The sequence below is a fragment of the Acomys minous genome (genome assembly GCF_964271855.1).
Source record: "Acomys minous genome assembly, chromosome: 9".
Lineage (NCBI taxonomy): Eukaryota > Metazoa > Chordata > Mammalia > Rodentia > Muridae > Acomys > Acomys minous.
In genome coordinates, this window is record NC_140490.1 from 16999478 (window position 1) to 17019776 (window position 20299).

General features: G+C 45.1%; 1 protein-coding gene across 1 annotated transcript in view; it reads right to left on the bottom strand.

Annotated features, from left to right (window-relative positions):
- Positions 1-18235, bottom strand: part of ERCC6 (ERCC excision repair 6, chromatin remodeling factor) — a 73303-nt gene extending 55068 nt beyond the window's left edge. The window contains exons 1-5 of the mRNA XM_084794824.1: positions 18123-18235; positions 13965-14370; positions 12041-12161; positions 9752-9863; positions 2940-3672 (exon numbers count right to left, since the gene is read on the bottom strand). Coding sequence (XP_084650950.1) covers positions 2940-3672; positions 9752-9863; positions 12041-12161; positions 13965-14356 — 1358 coding nt within the window. The 5' untranslated portion in view covers positions 14357-14370; positions 18123-18235. The remainder of the gene's footprint in view (positions 1-2939; positions 3673-9751; positions 9864-12040; positions 12162-13964; positions 14371-18122) is intronic.
- Between the last annotated feature and the right edge of the window lie 2064 nt (positions 18236-20299).

Consider the following 20299-nt stretch of genomic DNA (forward strand, 5'->3'; position numbering starts at 1 on the left):
CTTATAGATTATATCCTTTGAGCAACATATTTTAGAAAGCCACAAAATCACATACATAAAAACCATAAAGACATCTAGGTGCCCCTCTCTACTGAGAAGCCTAACCCCATGGCTTAGGTACACATCCCTTATCTTTCCTCTCAACATGCTAACTTTGAGTCACTGACTTGTCCTTAAAGGTTCTTCTGTGGTGTCATCAGGGTCTGGCTTAAATGAGCGAGGTCCCTGAGGTTGGACAGCATCTCCTGTCCTTGCTGTCATGAATATTTCCTTCCCAGTGTCACACTTGAGGCTCAGAGGCAAATTTAACACGTACTACCTGGCCCATACCAACATACATGAGCTGGTGAATAGGCAAGGCCCTGCACTGGAATGCACTTCCCCCAGGAAGGCTCCTCCATACCTCATCTGCATTCATTGCCCCCTTCATACTATATAGGGTCCACTAACAAACAGCCCATGGACTGACTTCTTACCAGCAATCCTCAAAGCCAGGCCCAGGATGCAGACATGCACTGGTCTTGGAAGCAAAGACCAAGCAACAGAGCTGGCCTTGCATCACAACTGGGAAATGAGTACACCTCACACAGGCACTGGTACACTGACTAGACCACCATGCTGGGAAAGTTAGTATTCTGTCCTACTGTCCAGCCTTGACTAGGCAAGTAGACCTGTGTCTTGCCAAGACTCAGATAACTCAAAGCATGGGTGTGTTGGAAATCTCTGGAACACCAGCATTATGTTAGGAAAGCCAGTCCTAATGGATACCTGTGTACCTCCAGCAAGAGTAAGAGCCCACAAACATCTGCTTCTCAGCACAGCTCCTGCTTAGGATAGTCAGAGATCTGATCTGCAGAAGTTCCTGGGGCCTACCTGAGGACTGGAGTGCATGGAAGGAGTAAGAAAGACAGGGGAGGGGACAGTATAGGCACAGCCTGCAAGTGGTTAGAGCATCCTAGACTGAGCTGAGAGCTTGGGGCTCGTCAGAGAAAGAAGGATTCTAACCGCTGGTGTCCAGTTCTAAAGAAGGTATGCTTAAACTTTAACCAGTTTGTTGTTGTTTTTTCTAATGTTTTCTACACTGTAAACTACAGATTTATTCTGACCATTCTCATCAGTCTGTGATCAGCAACCTGAGGCTCTTTTCAGTCCAAGGACTACCGCCACAGCTCAATCTGTCTGCAAAGAGCAGCAATGAGGAACAGAATTCGATGACAGGCAAATTTCAAACATTAATATGCTTCTCAGTTCTTAGCACTCTACTTTCACATCCCCCAATCAAAAGAGCACCAAAGGAGATGTAATATAAACATTTCAATGTGTATATCTACCGCTTAACAGCCTTAATAACTAGCTATAAAATTTTAAGAGCCATCGTATTTTGGTGGCAATTAAGAATTATTGATATTTCTGAAATTCATTTGAGATTTTACTGTAACTTTAGCAAAAAATGGATTACGATATGGCTTTGGAAATAATAAATTGTTTTACAATCTTAACATTATTAAAGAAAACTTATTGCCATGAAATTAAACTATACCCATATTTAAAATTCAATCAAAATAAATTGCTATGTTTAAAATATATTTAATATTGACCCAGTTTAATGAGAAGACTATATATTGCTCCATTTAAAATCAATATGTTATGATTAACATTTTTATTAATTTTCTACAGTAAAGACTGACACTATTGACTCTTCTAAGAGTGCTGAACAGTAGTCCTCAAGCACGCAGCTATTAGGTGTGCACACTAACGAAGGCTGCAGTGGGAAGTGACAAACATAAGCCCCTTCCTATCAATGTACTACCACACAGGAGCTAATAGAATGGCAGTCCCACTGGGCCGCCAGTTACTTTTAAGAAAATGTATGTGGAGTTTGGACTAGGTTATGGCAGATCTGAAGTAAAGAAAATCAACAGGTCAACTTTCCCAGGAAGGCCTATGGAAATCTACTTTAAACACTATCAACTAGCTTTCTTCTCATTGCGAAATAAAAGCACTGTTGAGAATTGGCCAAAGCCATCCAAAGAGTAAATAATCTAAAAGTACCATGGTTCTTTTTCTCCTCTGACCGAAGCAGAATTCCTACAGAGCCCTGTGCCTACAGTGTATGAGGTGCTTTCCTGGCTCACAGAAACTACGCAGCCATGGTGACTAACTCCGTGTGAAAGCTCACTGCCTCTCATCTCACACCAAGTGCTGACAAAGGCCTCAGGGTAAAAGCCAACTCAGTCTCAGCAATGGCAAAGGCAGCAAGGGAGACGTGCTGTGTACACAGTGTATCTTCAGCATTATGGTGATCTACAATTCTGTAGACAACTATTTCCTCACAATCAAGAGAGGAGGGATTGGAGAAAAAGCATATTCTCTCATACAAAACACAAGCTTTAGCTCTTTTTCTGAAGGTAATTTATCTAAAGTAACTATCATACCTCATTAAAAAGCAAAAACAAAACCAAGGGACAGTACCGCCTTTTCCTTCCACAACACTTCCTGCAGGAGTAAGACCATGCAACTCGAGGCTAGAGAGATGGCTCAGCGGTTAAAAGCACTGACTTCTTCCAGAGGTCATGAGTTCAATTCCCAGCAACCACATGGTGGCTCACAACCATCTACAATGTGATCTGATGCCCTCCTCTGGCCTGCAGATGTACATGTAGGCAGAGCACTGTATATGTAATAAATATTTTTTTAAAAAAAAAAGACCATGCAACTCAGGTCAGGCCTCTCAGCTCTTCCCCATGGCTCTTCATGCCAGCCCTGCCTCTGAAGTCTTTGGGGCCAGCTCCACTAAGGACTCCATGACCAGGCTCCTGGGAGCTGAGGCAGCAAGCTCAGCTCCTGCACACCCAGGGGTCTAGTACAAGATGGATCTAGAATGCTAACATCTTTAAAAGGCCTCACATGCAGTGAGTAGCACAAGCCTGCACACTGACCTTAACCGCTGCTTATAAGAATCCTCATCTCCGTCGTCCCGGCACCTCGCTACCTTGCGACCTCCTCCTTTTCCTTCCATAGCTTCATCTTCCTCCCCAGAACTCGGGAAGAAGTCATCATCATCCTCCTGCACCGGGACTTTCTTCTGGTATTTCTGGCCCTTCCGAAGAGGCTTCAGTTCATAGCTGATGTCATCGGAGGATAGGCTGGCTACCCCTTCCTCCTCCTCCTCCTGTTCTTCCTCCTCCTCCCCATAGGTGGGAAAGGACCCTGACGCCTCACTCTCGGTGTCTCCCTCAGCCTCTGGCCTCACCTCAGGCTCCAGAGGTTTCTTCCCCCTTGGCAATCCCACTTTCCCCTGGAACTGCAGTGCCCTCTTCTGGAGTTTCCTGATGTGCTTCTTCAAGCGCCTATCTGCCTGAGAGAAGGCCTGGCCTCCCGGCTTTGGCTTGCTTCCGTCTGGTCCTGGGTGTGGCTCAGATTTGGCCATGGCTTTTTTAGCTGCTCTTTTGTTAGCAGCTTGTTTCTTCCTTTCAAACGACAGTTGTGCTTGGTCTGCCAAGTATTTTTCAAAGCCTGATACTTCATTGAGCATTATTTTTCTAGGCTTTTTCTCCTCTTTCTGAGGGGCTGGGGTACCAAATGGTGTCATCTGGCCAGTGCGGATAAGCTCTTCCCAGGCGGTCTCCTGGGCAGGCATGAGCATACTGCCAAGACATGATGGCCCTGGCTCTGAAAGGGAAACAATGAAGACTTGGGTAAAACTCTCCAAGAGTACACAGGAAACATCACTCATTCACAGAGAGTAAGTCTTTCCAATAGCTTCCAAAATAAAGTTTATTGCGGCATTTACATCCCACGTGTAACATATTCCTGTTTAAAAAGATGATTTCTCAGTAACTTGTCCTCAAAACATGACACTTGTGTGGAACACATACACCACAGAACACTATGCAGCCATTCTTTAAAAGGATGACAATACTACACCTACAAAAGAACTGAAGATTATGTGAAGTGAAACAAGCCAGGCAGAGAAAGACAAGTACTGTGTGCTCTCCCCCATGTGTGGACTGGAGAAGAGCGGATCTTCACAAAGTCAAGGGCTGAGAAGAACTTCAGGGAGGAAAGAGAAGGCTGATCCGTGTACTACGTCCCAGCTGAATACAAGCAGCAAGTCTGTGGTACCATTCCACAGTAGGAGGGGTGCAGACAGCAACATGCATGTGGGTTTCAATAGCTGGAGTAAGGGTTTTAGATGTTTTTAATCATATAAAAATGTTAAATGTTTGAGAAGACAAATGTTTAACCTAATTTACATACTACATAATATATATGCATTGAAATATCACATGACAGCTGGACATGGTGGCTCGGGAGGCAAAGGCAGGTGGATCTTCATGAGTTTGAGGCCAGTGTGGTCTACAAAGTGAGTCCAGGCAGGCAGAGCTACCACACTATTACACAGAAAAACCCTGTCTCAAAAAACAAAAAACACTTGACACTCCATAAATACACTAAATGTTTACTTTACTATATATTAGTTCTTTTGTCTAACTTTGAGTTTAAATAAAAATGTATCACATTATAGTCATATTGTGTGTACAAAGGCAGGCTTATCTATGTATTACTGGTTATAAATAACAAGCTTAGCTGTGTCTCCTTATCAATTAAGAAGTAGGCCATGAGAAGGGATCCCCCACATTCCATGCCACTGCTTTGCCCTTCAGATGGCCCTTAGCTGCCTAAGGAATCAGCGTGCCTATCTAAAACAGACATCAAGTGCTAGCTCTGCGCTTGCCGCACTTGGTCACTACCAGTCACTTCTAACAGACTGTCTAACCTTTCAACAGTGCCACCAGACACTGTCAACCAGTTGGGCTGCATTTCCAGCTATCTAGGGATACATGTGGCCCAGGACACAGGTGTGACATGCCTGGTGCAACTTCAAATATGAGGAAACTGAATTCCATGGCTGGGATACGGTGAGTGCTCAATAGCTGGATGTGACAATGGTCAGAATACTGAGCAGCAAAGAGTGTTCCTCTCAAGGCAGACAGGTCGACCAGAGAGCTGGGAAGATGGCTTTTCTCTGAAAATATAAGGACCTAAGTTTAAATCCTTAGTACCCATGTAAAGCCAGGCATGGTCACAGTACTGTAACCCTCACATCAGGGGCAGAGGCAAGTGGACCCTGAAGGCTCACTGGCTAGCCAGCCTCCCTGAGACAGCCTCCCTGAGACAGCAAGCCCTGGGTTCGACAAGAAACCCTATCTCGAGATATAAGGTAAAGAACCACAGAGGAAAACTCCTGATATCCTCTTCTGGTCCCCACACTCACACGTGCACACTCACACATGCACACTCACATGTGCACACACACACACACACACACACACACACACCTACTAGATAACACCATGATAGATATGTGATATGAATAATGAAATGAACTAAACATGAAGATACACCAAGTACAGTCACCCAGAAACACCCCCTTCCTAACCGAAGCTGACCTCCAGAAAGACACTTTATCATGTCATAGGAAAGCAATAAGCCACCATCACTACAGCCAGTTTTCACCAACCTTGCACTGAAATACAATATACATCAGAGTACACAAATCATAAGCTCCACGAATATTCAGAAGCAAAACCAAGAAGCTATATTTACACTTCAGCATCTACATCAAGTAATAGAAATTACTAGTGTTCCCATGCACCCTCCACACCACCTCCTCAGCCTCCAGCCTCCCCTCAGATACTGACAGGCCTGACTCTAAGGATGACTCCTGCACAGCTCGGTGTTCCTGCCTGCCTGCTATGCCTGGCATGTGAGATCCAGCTGAAAGTCATTAACTGACTGATAATAGTATTCTGTGGCTCTGCCATTTTCTCTTTCCACTATTAATGTAGTTTAGGTGGCTTCGAGGTTTGGCTGGGTTTTAGAAGAGGCTGCCATGAGTACGCCGGTATACATCCTTCAATAGGAGCATGCATCTGATATTTAGAGTGTTAAGCTTTAGTAGACACTGATGATAAGATTTGCAAAGTGTCACCAGCCAAAGTTTCAATAGTGTTTGAAAGTTCAGATCGGTTTAGTCTATGTCACCCCATGGTTTTCTGATTCCCAGTGAAAAAAGAGGGCCTCTCAGATCCACAGGTCTATGGACAACTGCTTTGTATACAGTCTTGTTCTTAGTCTGTCTTAGTCTTTTACTAGTTTTCATACATTACAAATTCAAGTCCAGGCGGACGTGGTGGCACGTGCCTTTTAATCCCAGCACTCAGGGAAGGATAGGCAGGCAGACTGCTCAGAGTTCGAGGCCAGCCTGGTCTACAAAGAGAGTCCAGGACAGCCAAGGCTACCCAGAGAAACCTTGTCTCAAAAAAACAAAACAAAACAAAAACAACGCCCAAATTCAAGTCCTTTGCATGTTCTACAGCTGTCGTCTCCTACCTACTCTGCAGCCCCCTTCCCCCAGTCTAAGGCCCAGGCAGACACTTGGCTGTCATTAGAGTCCACTTAACAAACTATTTTCTTCCGTATGCACATTTTTGGTCTTGCTTCAGTCTTTGCCTCCCCTGCCCCCCAGGATCAAAAATGTTTTCCCTGTGTTATGTTCTCAAAGTTTTTTTTTTAATATATCAATATTTATTTATTTATTTATTTATTTATTTATTATTTACGTATAGTGTTCTGCCTGCATGTACACCTGCATGGCACAAGAGGGCACCAGATCTTATTAAGATGGCTGTGAGCCACCATGTGGTTGCTGGGAATTGAACTCAGGACCTCTGGAAGAGCAGCCAGTGCCCTTAACCTCTGAGCCATCTCTGCAGCCTGTTATCAAAGTTTTTTTATCATTAACATCAGACCTATGATCTGCTTGAGATATATTTTGTACACAATTTAATGGTTCAAGATTCATTTTCTTTTCATATTAGTATGAAATTTCACAATAATTCAGATTAGTATTATTCATCAAAAGACTTCATCATAGGTGGGCCTGCTTCCCGAGTCTTCTATTCCATCCACCACCCTGCCTGAGCATCCTTATGCCAATACCACACTGTCTTAATCACTCACTACAGTTTTATACCACTTGTTGGCATTTTGTTCTTTTCTTTTATTGGGTAAAGAGTGGTAAAACAGGCTCAAATCTGTATTGGGGTAGTACTGAAATTACAACAGGCTAGAAATGACATTTTTATAATACTGCATCACCCAACCTCAACCATAATAAATCTCTCCACTTACCTGAGCAGGCTTTTTTTTTAGTGAATAACATTTTGCAGTTTTTAAATCTATAAAACATTGCCAAACTACTTTTTTTTTAACTAAAATTTATTTCTAAGTATCTGGATTACAACTGGCATCTTTATTAAGTTTTATTTTACCTGGCATACAAAAACTACTAATTTTATGTAGTATATATCCAACACTATCACTAAAATCATCATACAGCTGTGAATAATGATGGACTCTTTACTTCCTACCTTTCTCTTTGGGCTTTCTTCTATTCCTACAGTACCTCGTACCCTGCTAAACAGCGTGGGTGAGCGTACATGCCTGCTGCCCTGCCGATCACACTGGCAAGCCAGATCTCAGTGCTTGCGATCTGTCTTCATCCCACCTACATGCAGCAAAGGGCTGCCGCATAATCACCATGTGGAAAGCAGTGAAGCGTGTCCTCAGAAAAGCATGTGAGCAGCAGAGGGCTTCAGATGGGCTGAGAGGGCCACATCCACAGTACAGAGCTGGGCCCCCAAGGCCTGGCTGCTCTGGCACTCAGCTCTATGGCCTCTGCAGACAGAGAAAGGGAAAAAGAAAAAGGACAAAGAGAGAACCCAGTCTCCAGTGATGGTTAGTGGTCAGATAGAAAAGTATCCTGGGAAGCAAGAGTTCAGAAGAAAAGGAGGGCTACAGGATTGTAAGATGTCAGATCCTAAGTGGTTACAAAACCCACAGGAAATGGATGAGATACTCAGAGAGGAAACAACACGAGCACTGACAAGTCTTAAGCAGTATCAGCATTTAAGATACTACCGGATAAGCTAAGCAAAAATAACTACCCAGAACCAGAGGACAGAAAGGATGAAGGAGACAGGGGTGTAATATGCTCTCAAGGCGCAGGCAGTATCAGCTGCTATCAGCAGCCTCAACTCCGCAGAGGTGGAAGGAGGCTGCAGGATTCGGGGAGGTCTCTGTGAACTCTGCACAAAACTCTACCAAAGCACCAGGAGCACTAAGAACAGCTTTAGACAACGGCCAGGGATGGATCTCCTTATCAGTGAGCAATCCAGGGCCCAAGACAGCGCTGATGGCAGGACTAATGGATCACATGACAATGAACTTAAAAAGCAAATCTAAAGCCAGGGGTCAGGACACACACCTGATGCTGAAAGAGCACCATTTCAGACCAGCCTGGGCTATACAGTAAGATCTTGCTAAGGGGGGGGGGGGGAAGGAATAGCACATTTCCCCCCACCCCCCCACTGTTACATTCCTCATACCAATCTGCTTGTCTATATGAAAAAAAGTTCCAGGAGCTAGTGGAGAATATTTGCCTGGTCAGCCAAACTCTAAGACACTTTCAGCTTTAATCTATATTCCACCCAGGAACTGGCCAAGCAATAACCAACAGTGTGTAAATACAGACACAAAAAAAGAAACATTTAGCTCCGGAGCATATATGTTTTTCCAAGAGATTTTCCAAAGCATAGCCACCCCAAAGAGGACTTTATATGAAATCCTGGCCATGATATAACGTTAATGTCTTTCCTTAACAGAATGAGTGCTTAGAAGGCCCACCATGCTCATTAAAGTAAGAACAATCCTACAGACGCTAACTGAGGATGCTGGACACAGAGAACAATCCTACAGACGCTAACTGAGGATGCTGGACACAGAGAACAATCCTACAGACGCTAACTGAGGATGCCGGACACAGAACAATCCTACAGACGCTAACTGAGGATGCCGGACACAGAACAATCCTACAGACGCTAACTGAGGATGCCGGACACAGAACAATCCTACAGACGCTAACTGAGGATGCCGGACACAGAACAATCCTACAGACGCTGAGGATGCTGGACACAGAACAATCCTACAGACGCTAACTGAGAATGTCGGACACAGAACAATCCTACAGATGCTAACTGAGGATGCCGGACACTGAGAACAATCCTACAGACGCTAACTGAGGATGCCGGACACAGAACAATCCTACAGACGCTAACTGAGGATGCCGGACACTGAGAACAATCCTACAGACGCTAACAGAGAATGCCGGACACAGAACAATCCTACAGACGCTAACTGAGGATGCCAGACACAGAACAATCCTACAGACGCCAACTGAGGATGCCGGATACTGAGAACAATCCTTCAGACGCTAACTGAGGATGCCGGACACAGAGAACAATCCTACAGATGCTAACTGAGGATGCCGGACACAGAGAACAATCCTACAGGTGCTGACACAAGATGCTAGGGTTACAAAATGGACCCAATCAAGATGCTCATTCTCTTCATCAAGTTGCATATATTCAAATGTCTAAATTTTTTATTTGTTAAGCCTAACACTAAATGTGCATCAGTAGCCACTAAAGAACCAGGTTAACATTTTTTTTTCAGTCTCTAAACAGCATGTGTCATTTAAGAGCTCAAGGTCCACAGGAGAATAAGATTTCCCCAGACCTACCTACAAAGCTATTGCTATTCCCAAAACTGAGAAAAATACTCACAAGACACTTCCCCTGAACCAGGCATTAATTAAGAGCACGGCCAGCTGCCCCAGCATCCTCACCTGCATCGTCCTCCTCCAGGCTGGCATGATCCAGTTCCAGTTGGGCCCCAGCCCCTCCGAGGATGGCCTGAAGACGTTTCTGTTTTGCAGTTATCTTCTTTAGCTGTTGTTCCTTAAATTGTAAACCCCAAATACAAGATATACAACACAGTGGTTTATTGTTATCTATGAACGCTTGCACAAAATTTTAAAATTTTAATTAAGAGTAAACTAAAAGTGAAACAGAAAGCCCACATGGTAGCATCACTAGAGAGCCCTATTGGAGCAGCTTCCACTTCCCTGCAGCATCGCAGCCTTGAGCAGGCCTGCACAGCCAGCCATGCCCAAACCTGCCCACATGCTTGGGCCTGAGCACTGAGGCCACAGGTACTGACTTAAGAGGTGAAAATGTTCTCTGGGTTCCCTCTATACACTCTGGTTACATCACTAAACTCTGTTTCTGACCTTGGCAGCCAACAGGCTACAGCAGGCAACAAGCTGGAGTGATAAACAAAAATACAAAAGCTTAACATGTTAAAGAGTCATGCCCATTGAGAACTGGCAGTGAATAGCATCCTATGTAGTATTCTGCCCCGTCAGAAACTTTGAAAGACATTTTGCTATGCCTTTCCCCCCAAGTACCTCTGGCTCCCTTTTTGTCTCCCTTGACATTATCAGAACTCAGGCGTGTGGGCTTCCTACAGCCTCTCAACTAACCAGACCTCAAGGGCTTCCACTGTCTTCATGGAGAGGAGTCTTGCCTCGTGCATCAAGGGCTGGCTCTCTAGCCTCAGGGTGAGGGCAAAGGCAAGCACATGCAGTGTGCTACCATGACTTGCAGTTGGTTGTTTTCTCAGTCTTCTCCGCAATCCAACTTATAAAACACTTTCCCTCTAAAAATCCTAAACACTAAGGTCTAGCTAAAGAAACACAGGGAACCTAAAAAATAAATAAATAAACCAGGAGGCAGAGGCCGGTGAATCTCTGTGAGTTCAAGGCCAGCCTAGTCTACAAAGTGAGTCCAGGACAGCAAGGGCTACACAGAGAAACCCTGTCTCAAAAAAACGAAAGAAAGAAAGAAAGAAAGAAAGAAAGAAAGAAAGAAAGAAAGAAAGAAAGGGAAAGATAATTAGGTTAGACCAGTCACTTAAAGTTTGGTCCTCTCCACCTTAAGATCCCAGCCCACAAGAAGCCATGTCCCCTTGCTGATTTATAAAGGCTCCACCCACACTGAACTACTGCTGGCTCAGACATCTGGGCTGCAACTGTAGAGATGAAGAGCTGGGTGAGACAATGGGCTGTACAGGGAAATAAAGGGAAGGCCGAATGCACTGAGTCCACACACAGCCCTCATTATCATAATAGAGAGGCACAAGTATTCCACACGCTGCCGTGAGGCAACTGCAAGCACAAGGACACATACTGCTATCAGAACTGAAACCATCAACACAGGTCATTCCCAGATACTGGCATGAATCAGTACAAGGTGGTATACAAATCCCCCCAAAAATGTTTCAAACTTCAGAAAGCTGTATATAAATCCCATTCTTAAAAGCCTCAGAAGAGCAGTATTAGGTCACAGTTCCTTTCAGCCTTGAGCTCCCTGCCTCTGAGGGCAGCCCCGTGAGGCTATGCTACCTAGACCCAAAGCAGAGAGGGAGCACGTGAGCCGTGACGCTGTATCTACAGGACACAAGGAGACGGCAAGGGGTAAGCGAGACTTGAGCAAGACAGCCAGGTCTGGACACAACAAAGGCACTGAGAGAGAGGCCAGATCCCAAGCTGAAGTGGTAAAGTGGTGACAGGGAAGACCATGAGAGAAGTGAGAAAGCATGCAAAACCACACAAGAACTACTACTCTCCCATGTGGATGGATGGAGGCATGGCATGCAGGCATGTAAATATACTACATAGCAGAGCTGACAGATCACACATATAAAATGCACCCCAAATTTTTCTATTGTGGGACTAGAGAGGTAGCTCAGAAGTTAAGAGCAATTTACTACTTTTACAGATGTCCTGGGTTCAGTTGCTAGCACCCACATGGTAGCTCACAGCTATCTGTAACTCCAGTTACAAGAGAGCGGGTGCCTTTTTCTGGCCTCTGCAGACACCAGGCATGCACACGGTGCACATACATAAATGCAGGCAAAACACTCATACGCTTAAAAATAAATCCTTTTAAGAACTGTTTTTCTACTATGACACTGTCTCACATAACATGCACTCCCAGCAGACTTCCTAAGCTCTGGAACGGCCTTAAGTCGTGACTTTCTTTGCTGCAGCACTCAGTAGGTTGCTCGGCATCACCTTGTTATACTTCTGCCGTTTCACGGAATCCAGCTTCCTGTTGATAGCCCTGTTGGTGGCAGCCTGAGGGCTAAGTTGCTCAATAATTTTATTGATTTGCCTCAGGGATGTTGTACATGACCTGAAAAATAAGAATTGTCTGTTGTTCTCCATGGTAACAGTTTCATAGCATGAAGTAGAGAAAACTGTTAAAAATGTCCATTTTACTTCTTATGAGCTAAAATACAAACAAAACTAAAGTAGAATGCGTTGATGGCCACAAATAGATTAGAGATGTAAAGTAAATAACAGAACTAGTCTCTTCTTTGGGAGGTTTAAATCAGCCCATGCCTGTTTGGAAACTGACTCGTTTCTTCTACAAGCATTTTTTCTAGTTGTCTACTCTATTCAAGACAGTGGGATAAGGACAGAACTCAACCCAAGTCTCCTTTTATATGTGAAAAAATAAATAAATAAACTGATACACGTCACAGAAGCTCCCAAAGTTTGAAAAAGTGCTAAAAATGCTTAATGATTTTCTTAGCTAAATCACTTGTCTATGAAAATATTTTCCCTTCACAGAACTGGAAATTCCTCTACTGTAACAGTAAACTTCATGATGTAAAGAGAAAACAATTGGAAATTAGTTGCTCCTAAAATGCTACAAAATTGCTGCTTCTAATTTTTAAAAGAAAAAACTCAATCTCATAATTTGCTGTTTGTATTCTTTGCAGATTTCAGGGCAACAATGCAAGTCACTGGCTATCTAAGGCAGTAACTCCATAGCATTCTCCTCTGACACCTCTATAGAAAGTGGACATAGTTCCAAGGTCAACCAATCATAGAAGGCCACCGCGCAGAAACACAGAAGGTTTCAAAACACTTAAGCAAAAAGATGTGCTACTCAAGGGCCAAAACCCGATAATAATAATAATAATGATTCCAATTTTTTTAAAAAATCAAACAATTAGAAACAACAACAACAAAAAAAACCTATCAAGGAACTGTTAACAGAAAACATGTCCTTTGAGCATCTATAGAAACTTAGACACAGCCCCTCCAACGGGGTAACACGTCCAGCTCTATGCTGACTCACCTGCCTCCCTCCCCAGCCATGCACTGAGGTTGCCCCTTCCTTCACCCAGGCAAGTCTAGTTGCTTTCTTTTAGGTCTGACCTAGACATCACACAGGAGTGAGTACCATACATCACTGCCTCCCTGCCTTAGCCTCTCTCTCTCTCAGCTGACCTACACCTTCCCACATCACTGCCTCCCTGCCTTGGCCTCTCTCTCTCTCTCAGCTGGCCTACACCTTCCCACATCACTGCCTCCCTGCCTTGGCCTCTCTCTCAGCTGACCTACACCTTCCTCACGTCACTTCCTCCCTGCCTTGGCCTCTCTCTCTCTCAGCTGGCCTACACCTTCCCCACCAAAATATTTCACCCAGCAGAACCCATGTCTCTCTTCTCTTCAGCACAAATGAAGTCTCCACAAGACTGAATCTCTCTTTACAGCCAAAAATAGGACACAAAAAATTGAAGAACAGGGAATTGATTCTCAATATTTTTATAAATTAAAGTCTGAAAAATTGCCAAAAGAATAAAAACATTGTTTGGGAACAGCAAACTACAAACCATAGGAGAGAGAAAAAGGCGATGATGGGTGAAAAGTGTTCCCTGTATTTCAAAATGAAACTCCCAGAACTCACTCCTAAGAGCACTCAGCATGTGCATTCAGGACAGCCTTTGTCTTCAGGGCCCTAGGCAAGGGCAGGCTTTCAGCAGCTGATCTGCCCCTACCTATAGGCACTATTCCTGAAGGGAGGGGCAGGAGCTCAGAAGGCAAAATGACAACTGGCTTAACCAATGTTTCCCAAGTGAGAGGTTCTATGGAGCTCAGCTTCCTATTACCCGAATTTTCCTGTCATATTTCAATACAAACTCACATGAGGTCGTCCAGGACTGACTGATACTCCTTCTCTGCATCGGCAATCTGGGCCGCGTGGCTGGCCTCGTGCATCGCACTGTCCACCTGCTGAAGCACGCCTTGCTCCAGTGTGGCCTGGTCATAGACGTCCACACCCAGACCCTGCAACTCCAGGGCCTGAGCACTGGGCTCCACGGCAGGGATCTGATGCCGATCAATGTGGAGCAGGGCTGGCCCTCGCCTTGTGGCTGCCAACACACAAGCTTCATCGGATGTGGACGGCCCGAAATCACAGGAAGCAGAGGAGAGGCACTCCCCGGCCTCCAACACCCCACCACTCTCCAGCCCAACTGGTGTGTCTCTGTTAGCACTGACATGCTGAGTTGAGTTGGGGGTTTCCTTGTGAGGCATCCTCTACAAACTATCTAAAAGGAAAAGAAAAACACTGATGAGACTTTTGGTTATATAAAATTGATCATTATACATTTTCTTAAATATGTTAAATGCATAAACGTCTCAAAACATCAATAACCTTCCAGTTAAATAAATTCAAGTTTCTAAGTACTAAGTTCTTTAAAGAGTACAAATGATAATAAGCAAGAAAAGCTAACCAAGATAACCACAGTAACAGCAACAACGGGCATATGGGCAGCCACCTGAGCGCCAGTCACAGAATGTTCTAAGACAGGTGAAATGGACCAGTTGCTGTCTTGCCAATTAGCATCTTCGCTGCACAAATGCTTTATGTTGGAGTAGCATGGCCAACTGCATAGCACAGTATCAGTGATGTAAGAATTCCTATAGGAACCACACTTGAGACTTCTGAGCTGTACACCCATCCGATAACTGGAGCACATCAGAACTTCAAAGATTAAGTTTAAAATCCTCAGACGAGAACTCCATGTCAGATGTCTTTATCAAATCTCTACCCTCAAAGCCTGGGATCTATATGGACAAAGTGGGGGAAAGACTGTATGGGTCAGAGGGCATGGATGACTCCAAGGAAACAGTGTCTTCTAAGCACAACAGGTCAGACACACATAGGAACTCAGGCTGACGCATGTGCAAGACCTGCACAGGTTAAAACCAGACAAAATCCCAGCTCTGAGAAGGGGCAGAAGATGCGCGCCCAGCCCTAACCAACAAGCTATGTGCAGCAATACCTGCTAGGAAAGGGAGAATCAGTGTCCCTGGGGATATCAGCCACACTCCAGGGCAGGCCCTATGCCCAGGAGTAGCTGGCCAACACAAAACAGACTCTGTATTGTTTGTGTGTCCTTCTGTTTTCTCTTGTCATTATCTTTTTTTTTTTAAGTTTGTCTATTTTGATTCTTGTTTTCTGTTGGTTTTTCTTGGTTTTAATTTTGAGAAAGAGAAAAAGAACCTGAAGCTGGGTGGGTAGGGGGGTGGGAATAATCTGGAGGCGTTAAAAGAGGAGAAAATTAATATCAAAATAAACAGTAACAAAAAAAAAACCCTCCATCTCAATGCACAATAATTTCTCACCTGTCAGGTTGGCAGGTCAGACAGACACTAAGATAAGAAAGAAGAATTCACTCCACATGCAGTTGGTGGGAACATAAATTAGTACAACCCCTTTCAGAGACAATGTAGAAATATTAATCCAAAACTAAATGATGTAACCTTTGCCCAGAAATTCCAGCTGTAGACATTTATCTCAGAGAAACACACAACACTGTTTCCAGTGTGTTTCAACTAGTGACAGCTGTTCACCTCGTGGCCACCTGACTCACTGGGAGATGCAGCACCCTGCCACTGCCCATCGTCCTCAAGCGACAACTGGACCATTCACCACAAGCTCGAGAAGAAGCAAATTCAAAGTGCAGTTTCATCTAAACACGCTCTGCTTTTACCCCACCATTACATCAAAGGTGAGTTCAAGGCCAGCCTGGCCACACAGTTACCGTTTGAAAACAAGTAACAAGAACTGAAGGGTGTGAGAAGTGACTGAATGAAAGAATCAGGGAAGCAAGCGACACAAAAACTACAAAGCAGATGAGGCCAGCAGGCAGCAAGGCAAAGGATGACAAGGTGGGCAACCTACCTCTTTAAACCCTGGCTACAGAAGGGGGAAAAAAAAAACAGTGATAAATAACCCGAGGTTTTGTTGGAAAGCGAAGAGAAAAAAATACAGATGACAAGAAAACAATATAATGTCATAAGGAGATGACTTGAACAGAAAATTGTGGAGCAACCAGGGAAGGTCCAGATAGAAGTGACCAGAAGGCACAGCACATGTTTCTCTGCCTCTGACTGAAGAGTGATTGCTAGTGTTCACAGATGAAAGGGAAGTTGAGGTGGACTACAGAGAAGATGACTCCATAAGGAAGAACCCTGGGCGCTTCCTAAGTCAGGCAAAGTTGGGGGCGGGGGGAGGGGGGAGAATCTGGAACAAATGTCATTAAGAACAGATGATGATGAGAAATGAATACAGCAGGAGTGTGCTTTCCAAAATTATGCATTGCCCACACTCCCCCACTGTCCAGTTCCCTCCCCCTGTAATGAGCAGGCCTTACAGAAATGTCATTCCTTAGGATGGTCAAAGAAGTGGTAGAACAAAGGAATAAGAATTGAAGGCGTTAAGAAGGGGAGTTAGAGGGCTGGAGAGGTGGCTCAGCGGTTAGGAGCACTGACTGCTCTTCCAGAGGTCCTGAGTTCAATTCCCAGCACCCACATGGTCGTCCATAACCATCTATAATGAGATCTGGTGCCCTCTTCTGGCATGTAGGGGTACATGCAAGCAAAGCATTGTATATATAATAAATAAATAAATCTTTTTTTTTTTTAAGGGAGGATTTAAAGTGACAGCTCAGAGTTCATGGTAGGGCGGGGTTTTTATTTTATTTTATTTTTTAGTCAGAAAGGAACCAGAAGAGGGCAAAAAGCCTTTGAGCTTCTAGCTAAAGCCAGAAAAGGGGGGGGGGGGAGGGTAAACTTGAAGGCTCTGATCAAACTGTTAAAATTTCAGAGGTGGAATAAATCGCGAATTTTAACAAGTTGTTACTGACTCAATTCCACCAGGCATTAGGCACACTAGTTCCTCTGTGCACAGAGTTTAGTCCTTAGGGAGGCCAGGAATTTAAAAGTTGACAACAGTATAGATACACATTAGTACAACTGAGGTGATGGCCATAAAAACAAAGTACACAGTAAGAGAGAGACCTAGGTGAAACTGTGAAGGTAGGCAGGCATGAAGCGGAGGTGGACTCTGACACAAAGTAACATTCCAAAGGCTTTATGGGATTTCATCAAGGTCAAAAGCTGACTTAGTATCTTGCTGCAATTGAGATAATGGAGAAAGGCTAGAACACCGTGAGAACTTATTTGTAACCAAATTAAAGAGCTGGTTACAGTCTCCTTCGCTGTGCAAATCTCACAGAATGCTTCAGATACATCCCAAGACTTTACAAGGATGGGAAAACAAACTTGAGGCTTCTGGTAGTGTCGAGCTACCTGTATGTAAGCACCGTTTTGAGAACGGGCAGGCAAGAAGGGTCAAGTCACACAAGTCTGTAAAAAAAAAAGCTTGTTCTTAGACTGTATTTCACTGAAACGGCTCTCAAACAGTTTTAAGACGGATGACAACACCAGGACCCAATAAATACTCGTAAAAGACCTGTTGGACCACTGTATGAGTAATAAAGAAAAAGCAACGCAGGCGGTGGCCTGGCAGAAACAGCTATTAGGACGTAGTCGGGAGGAAAATAACGAGAGCTTGGAAGAGGACGACACTACGAGGGATCCCAGGTTACAGCATTCAACGCCTCAATTCTACCCACTCAACTTAGCATCAGTGAGAATGGCGCTGGACATGCACCACACAGACTCCCCCTCTCAAAGCACGCCATTGTCGTAACCAGACCCAAGAGTGCACGGCACGCCCGTCCCCATTCACAAACCCAGAAGCAGGCGCCAGAGGCTGATCCGGCTCCGCGACAGCCCCCCGCGCAGGTGAGAGCATGCGCCACGCGCCACTTCCGGCTTCAGGTGCGCCAGCCGGAAGACACCCGGCCCGTGGGTGGGAGAAACTACCGCTCGCTCAGATGGGCTCCGCGGTAAGGGGGCTAGAAGCCCACGGCGCGGAGGCACGGCCACACGGGCAGCCCGAGGCGCAGGCACCTCCACCGGGCCTTCAGTCCGGCTGCTGAACACTCACCCAGGGTCACGCGGCTGCCCAGACAAAATCTTAGTCGCCACAACCGTCGCGGGGCGCTGATAGAGTCCTTAGCGCATGCGCCCCAGGTCTGTGATAAGCTCCACCTCTGAAGGCGGCACGGCCAGGAGCGCATGCGCTTTGCCTTGCCGTTTGTTTGTAAGCAAGGGCGTCCCACGTGCGTTGACTAAAGTAAATCGCGGGCGGTGGCCTTTGTCCCCTGGCTAGGTTGGACTTTGCGGTCCGGCTGTAGCTATTTGAGTGGCTTGGATCGCTCTCAACAAACGTTATCTCGTTTATGAGTTAAAAGATATTTTTAAGGAAAGAAACAAGGGATATGCCAATGAATGACTAGCCGCCGTAGGTGTGCAAATCAGTTGCCTTGCCGGACTCACCACCTTAGTGATCTGGCAACTTTAACCAAAAGAGTAAAAAGCGCCCTATCACTGCTCATCAACGAGACACGTACACACACGTGCGCACACACCTGGACAAGGCACCTTGGTGCATGCACTGCGGGCGGTGGATCTACATAAATGATGTGATTGGATAGTCGCTTAATATTTGCTAATATTAACTATCGAAGCCTGATAGTAGAAGTCTTTACCTAACCAAAAATTGTAACTTGGAGAACTTGGTGAGAATGTAGGAAGAGAAAGCCTGGCTTCCCGTGAAGTAGCTATGTTAAACTGGGAATGCCAACAATAAAGAAGGTGGCACTGGAAAGGTCCTTGCACACAGTCCTGTATGAATGTCACCGAGACTGAGAAAGGGATGTTTGGGACTGGGCGGTGTCTGCAGTGGGAGGCTCCACACTGCCATCCTCAGCAGCCCAAGGAATTTCAAGACTAGCCAGTTTATGAAGAAGAGCTGAAAGAATTTATTAAAGACATTTTTAAAAGGGCTTAGCCTCGAGGGTTAAGAAGAGGCTCTCGGGAGAAAATAAGACACATTAGGGTATGAATGAGCTTCTTGAAGAGCCACTGTCTTAGCATTAACCATATAAATATTACATCCCAAAAGATTCCTACAAATTACACCACCACGCCTTCCCTTTTTCTCTTCCTCTTAGTAAGAGAGATTATAGGGTAACTCCGGAGATGCCTTGGATAGAATCTTAAAGTAAAAATAAGCTGTCGCTGGCCAGGTAGCCATCAAACCTTAGGACCTGATTTCTGTCTCCAGGACCCACATGGTAGAAAGAGAGAACCAGTTTCCACAACTTGTCCTCTGACCTCCACACATTAAAACAACCTTTGTTTTCCTCCTCCTGGTCTCTCTCTGCCTAGGGCTTGTAATGCTAAGCTATATGAGCTCCTGCCTGCCTTTGGAGGGATGGAATCATTTCCGGTGCTCAGCGGGCTCCAGTTCCGCTTTCCCCTGACTCCTCTCTTGTCTGTACTCCTTGGGTCTTTACCTAGGTGCCAGTCAAGGCTGTCCTTTGCCAACTGCACCTGGGTATTAGCACAAAGGGGACCACTGATGCACCAGTGAGGTTCCTTAGATGGGTCTGATGGAGGCTAGCCTAACTGCATCACCTATGACCAACACTACCCAGCATTCAAAGCCAGATATGAGCCAGGCATAGTGGTGCACACCTTTAATTCCAGCACTTGGGAGGCAGAGGCAAGTGGGATCTCCGAGTCCAAGGCCAGGCTGGTCTACAGACCGAGTTCCAAGACAGTCAGGGCTACACAGAGAAACCCTATCTGGAAAAACCAAGAAGTTGGGGACGGGTGGTTTATGGTAAGAGGAAGACTATCCCTACCCACCTGAGTACCACAGACACTTATCTTTGTAACCAGAATTTGGTTTGTGCTACCTGTCACTTATGAAAGCCAATGAGCAGAGACAAGCACTTAATCTTAAAGCTGGGCTTCATTCAGAGAGCCTAGGCTAAAAGCCAGAAATACCCTTGGTCCTGTCAGTAGCTTCATCCTTGTTAGAGACCAAAGATGCTGCAATTATTTAAGCAAAACTACCTATGGTCGGCCTGGCCAGAAGTCAGAACTCTAAGAAGGAAGGCTGGGGGTTTGTTGGTTTGTTTGTTTTTCTTGTTTCTCTTCTCTGAACACAGTGCGCCTTCCTGGAGGCACTATGCAAGGATATGACTGAAACTACAATGCAGACACCTGTTGTTTAGGTAAACTTTGAAAGGGGACCTCTGGATTTGCAACTTC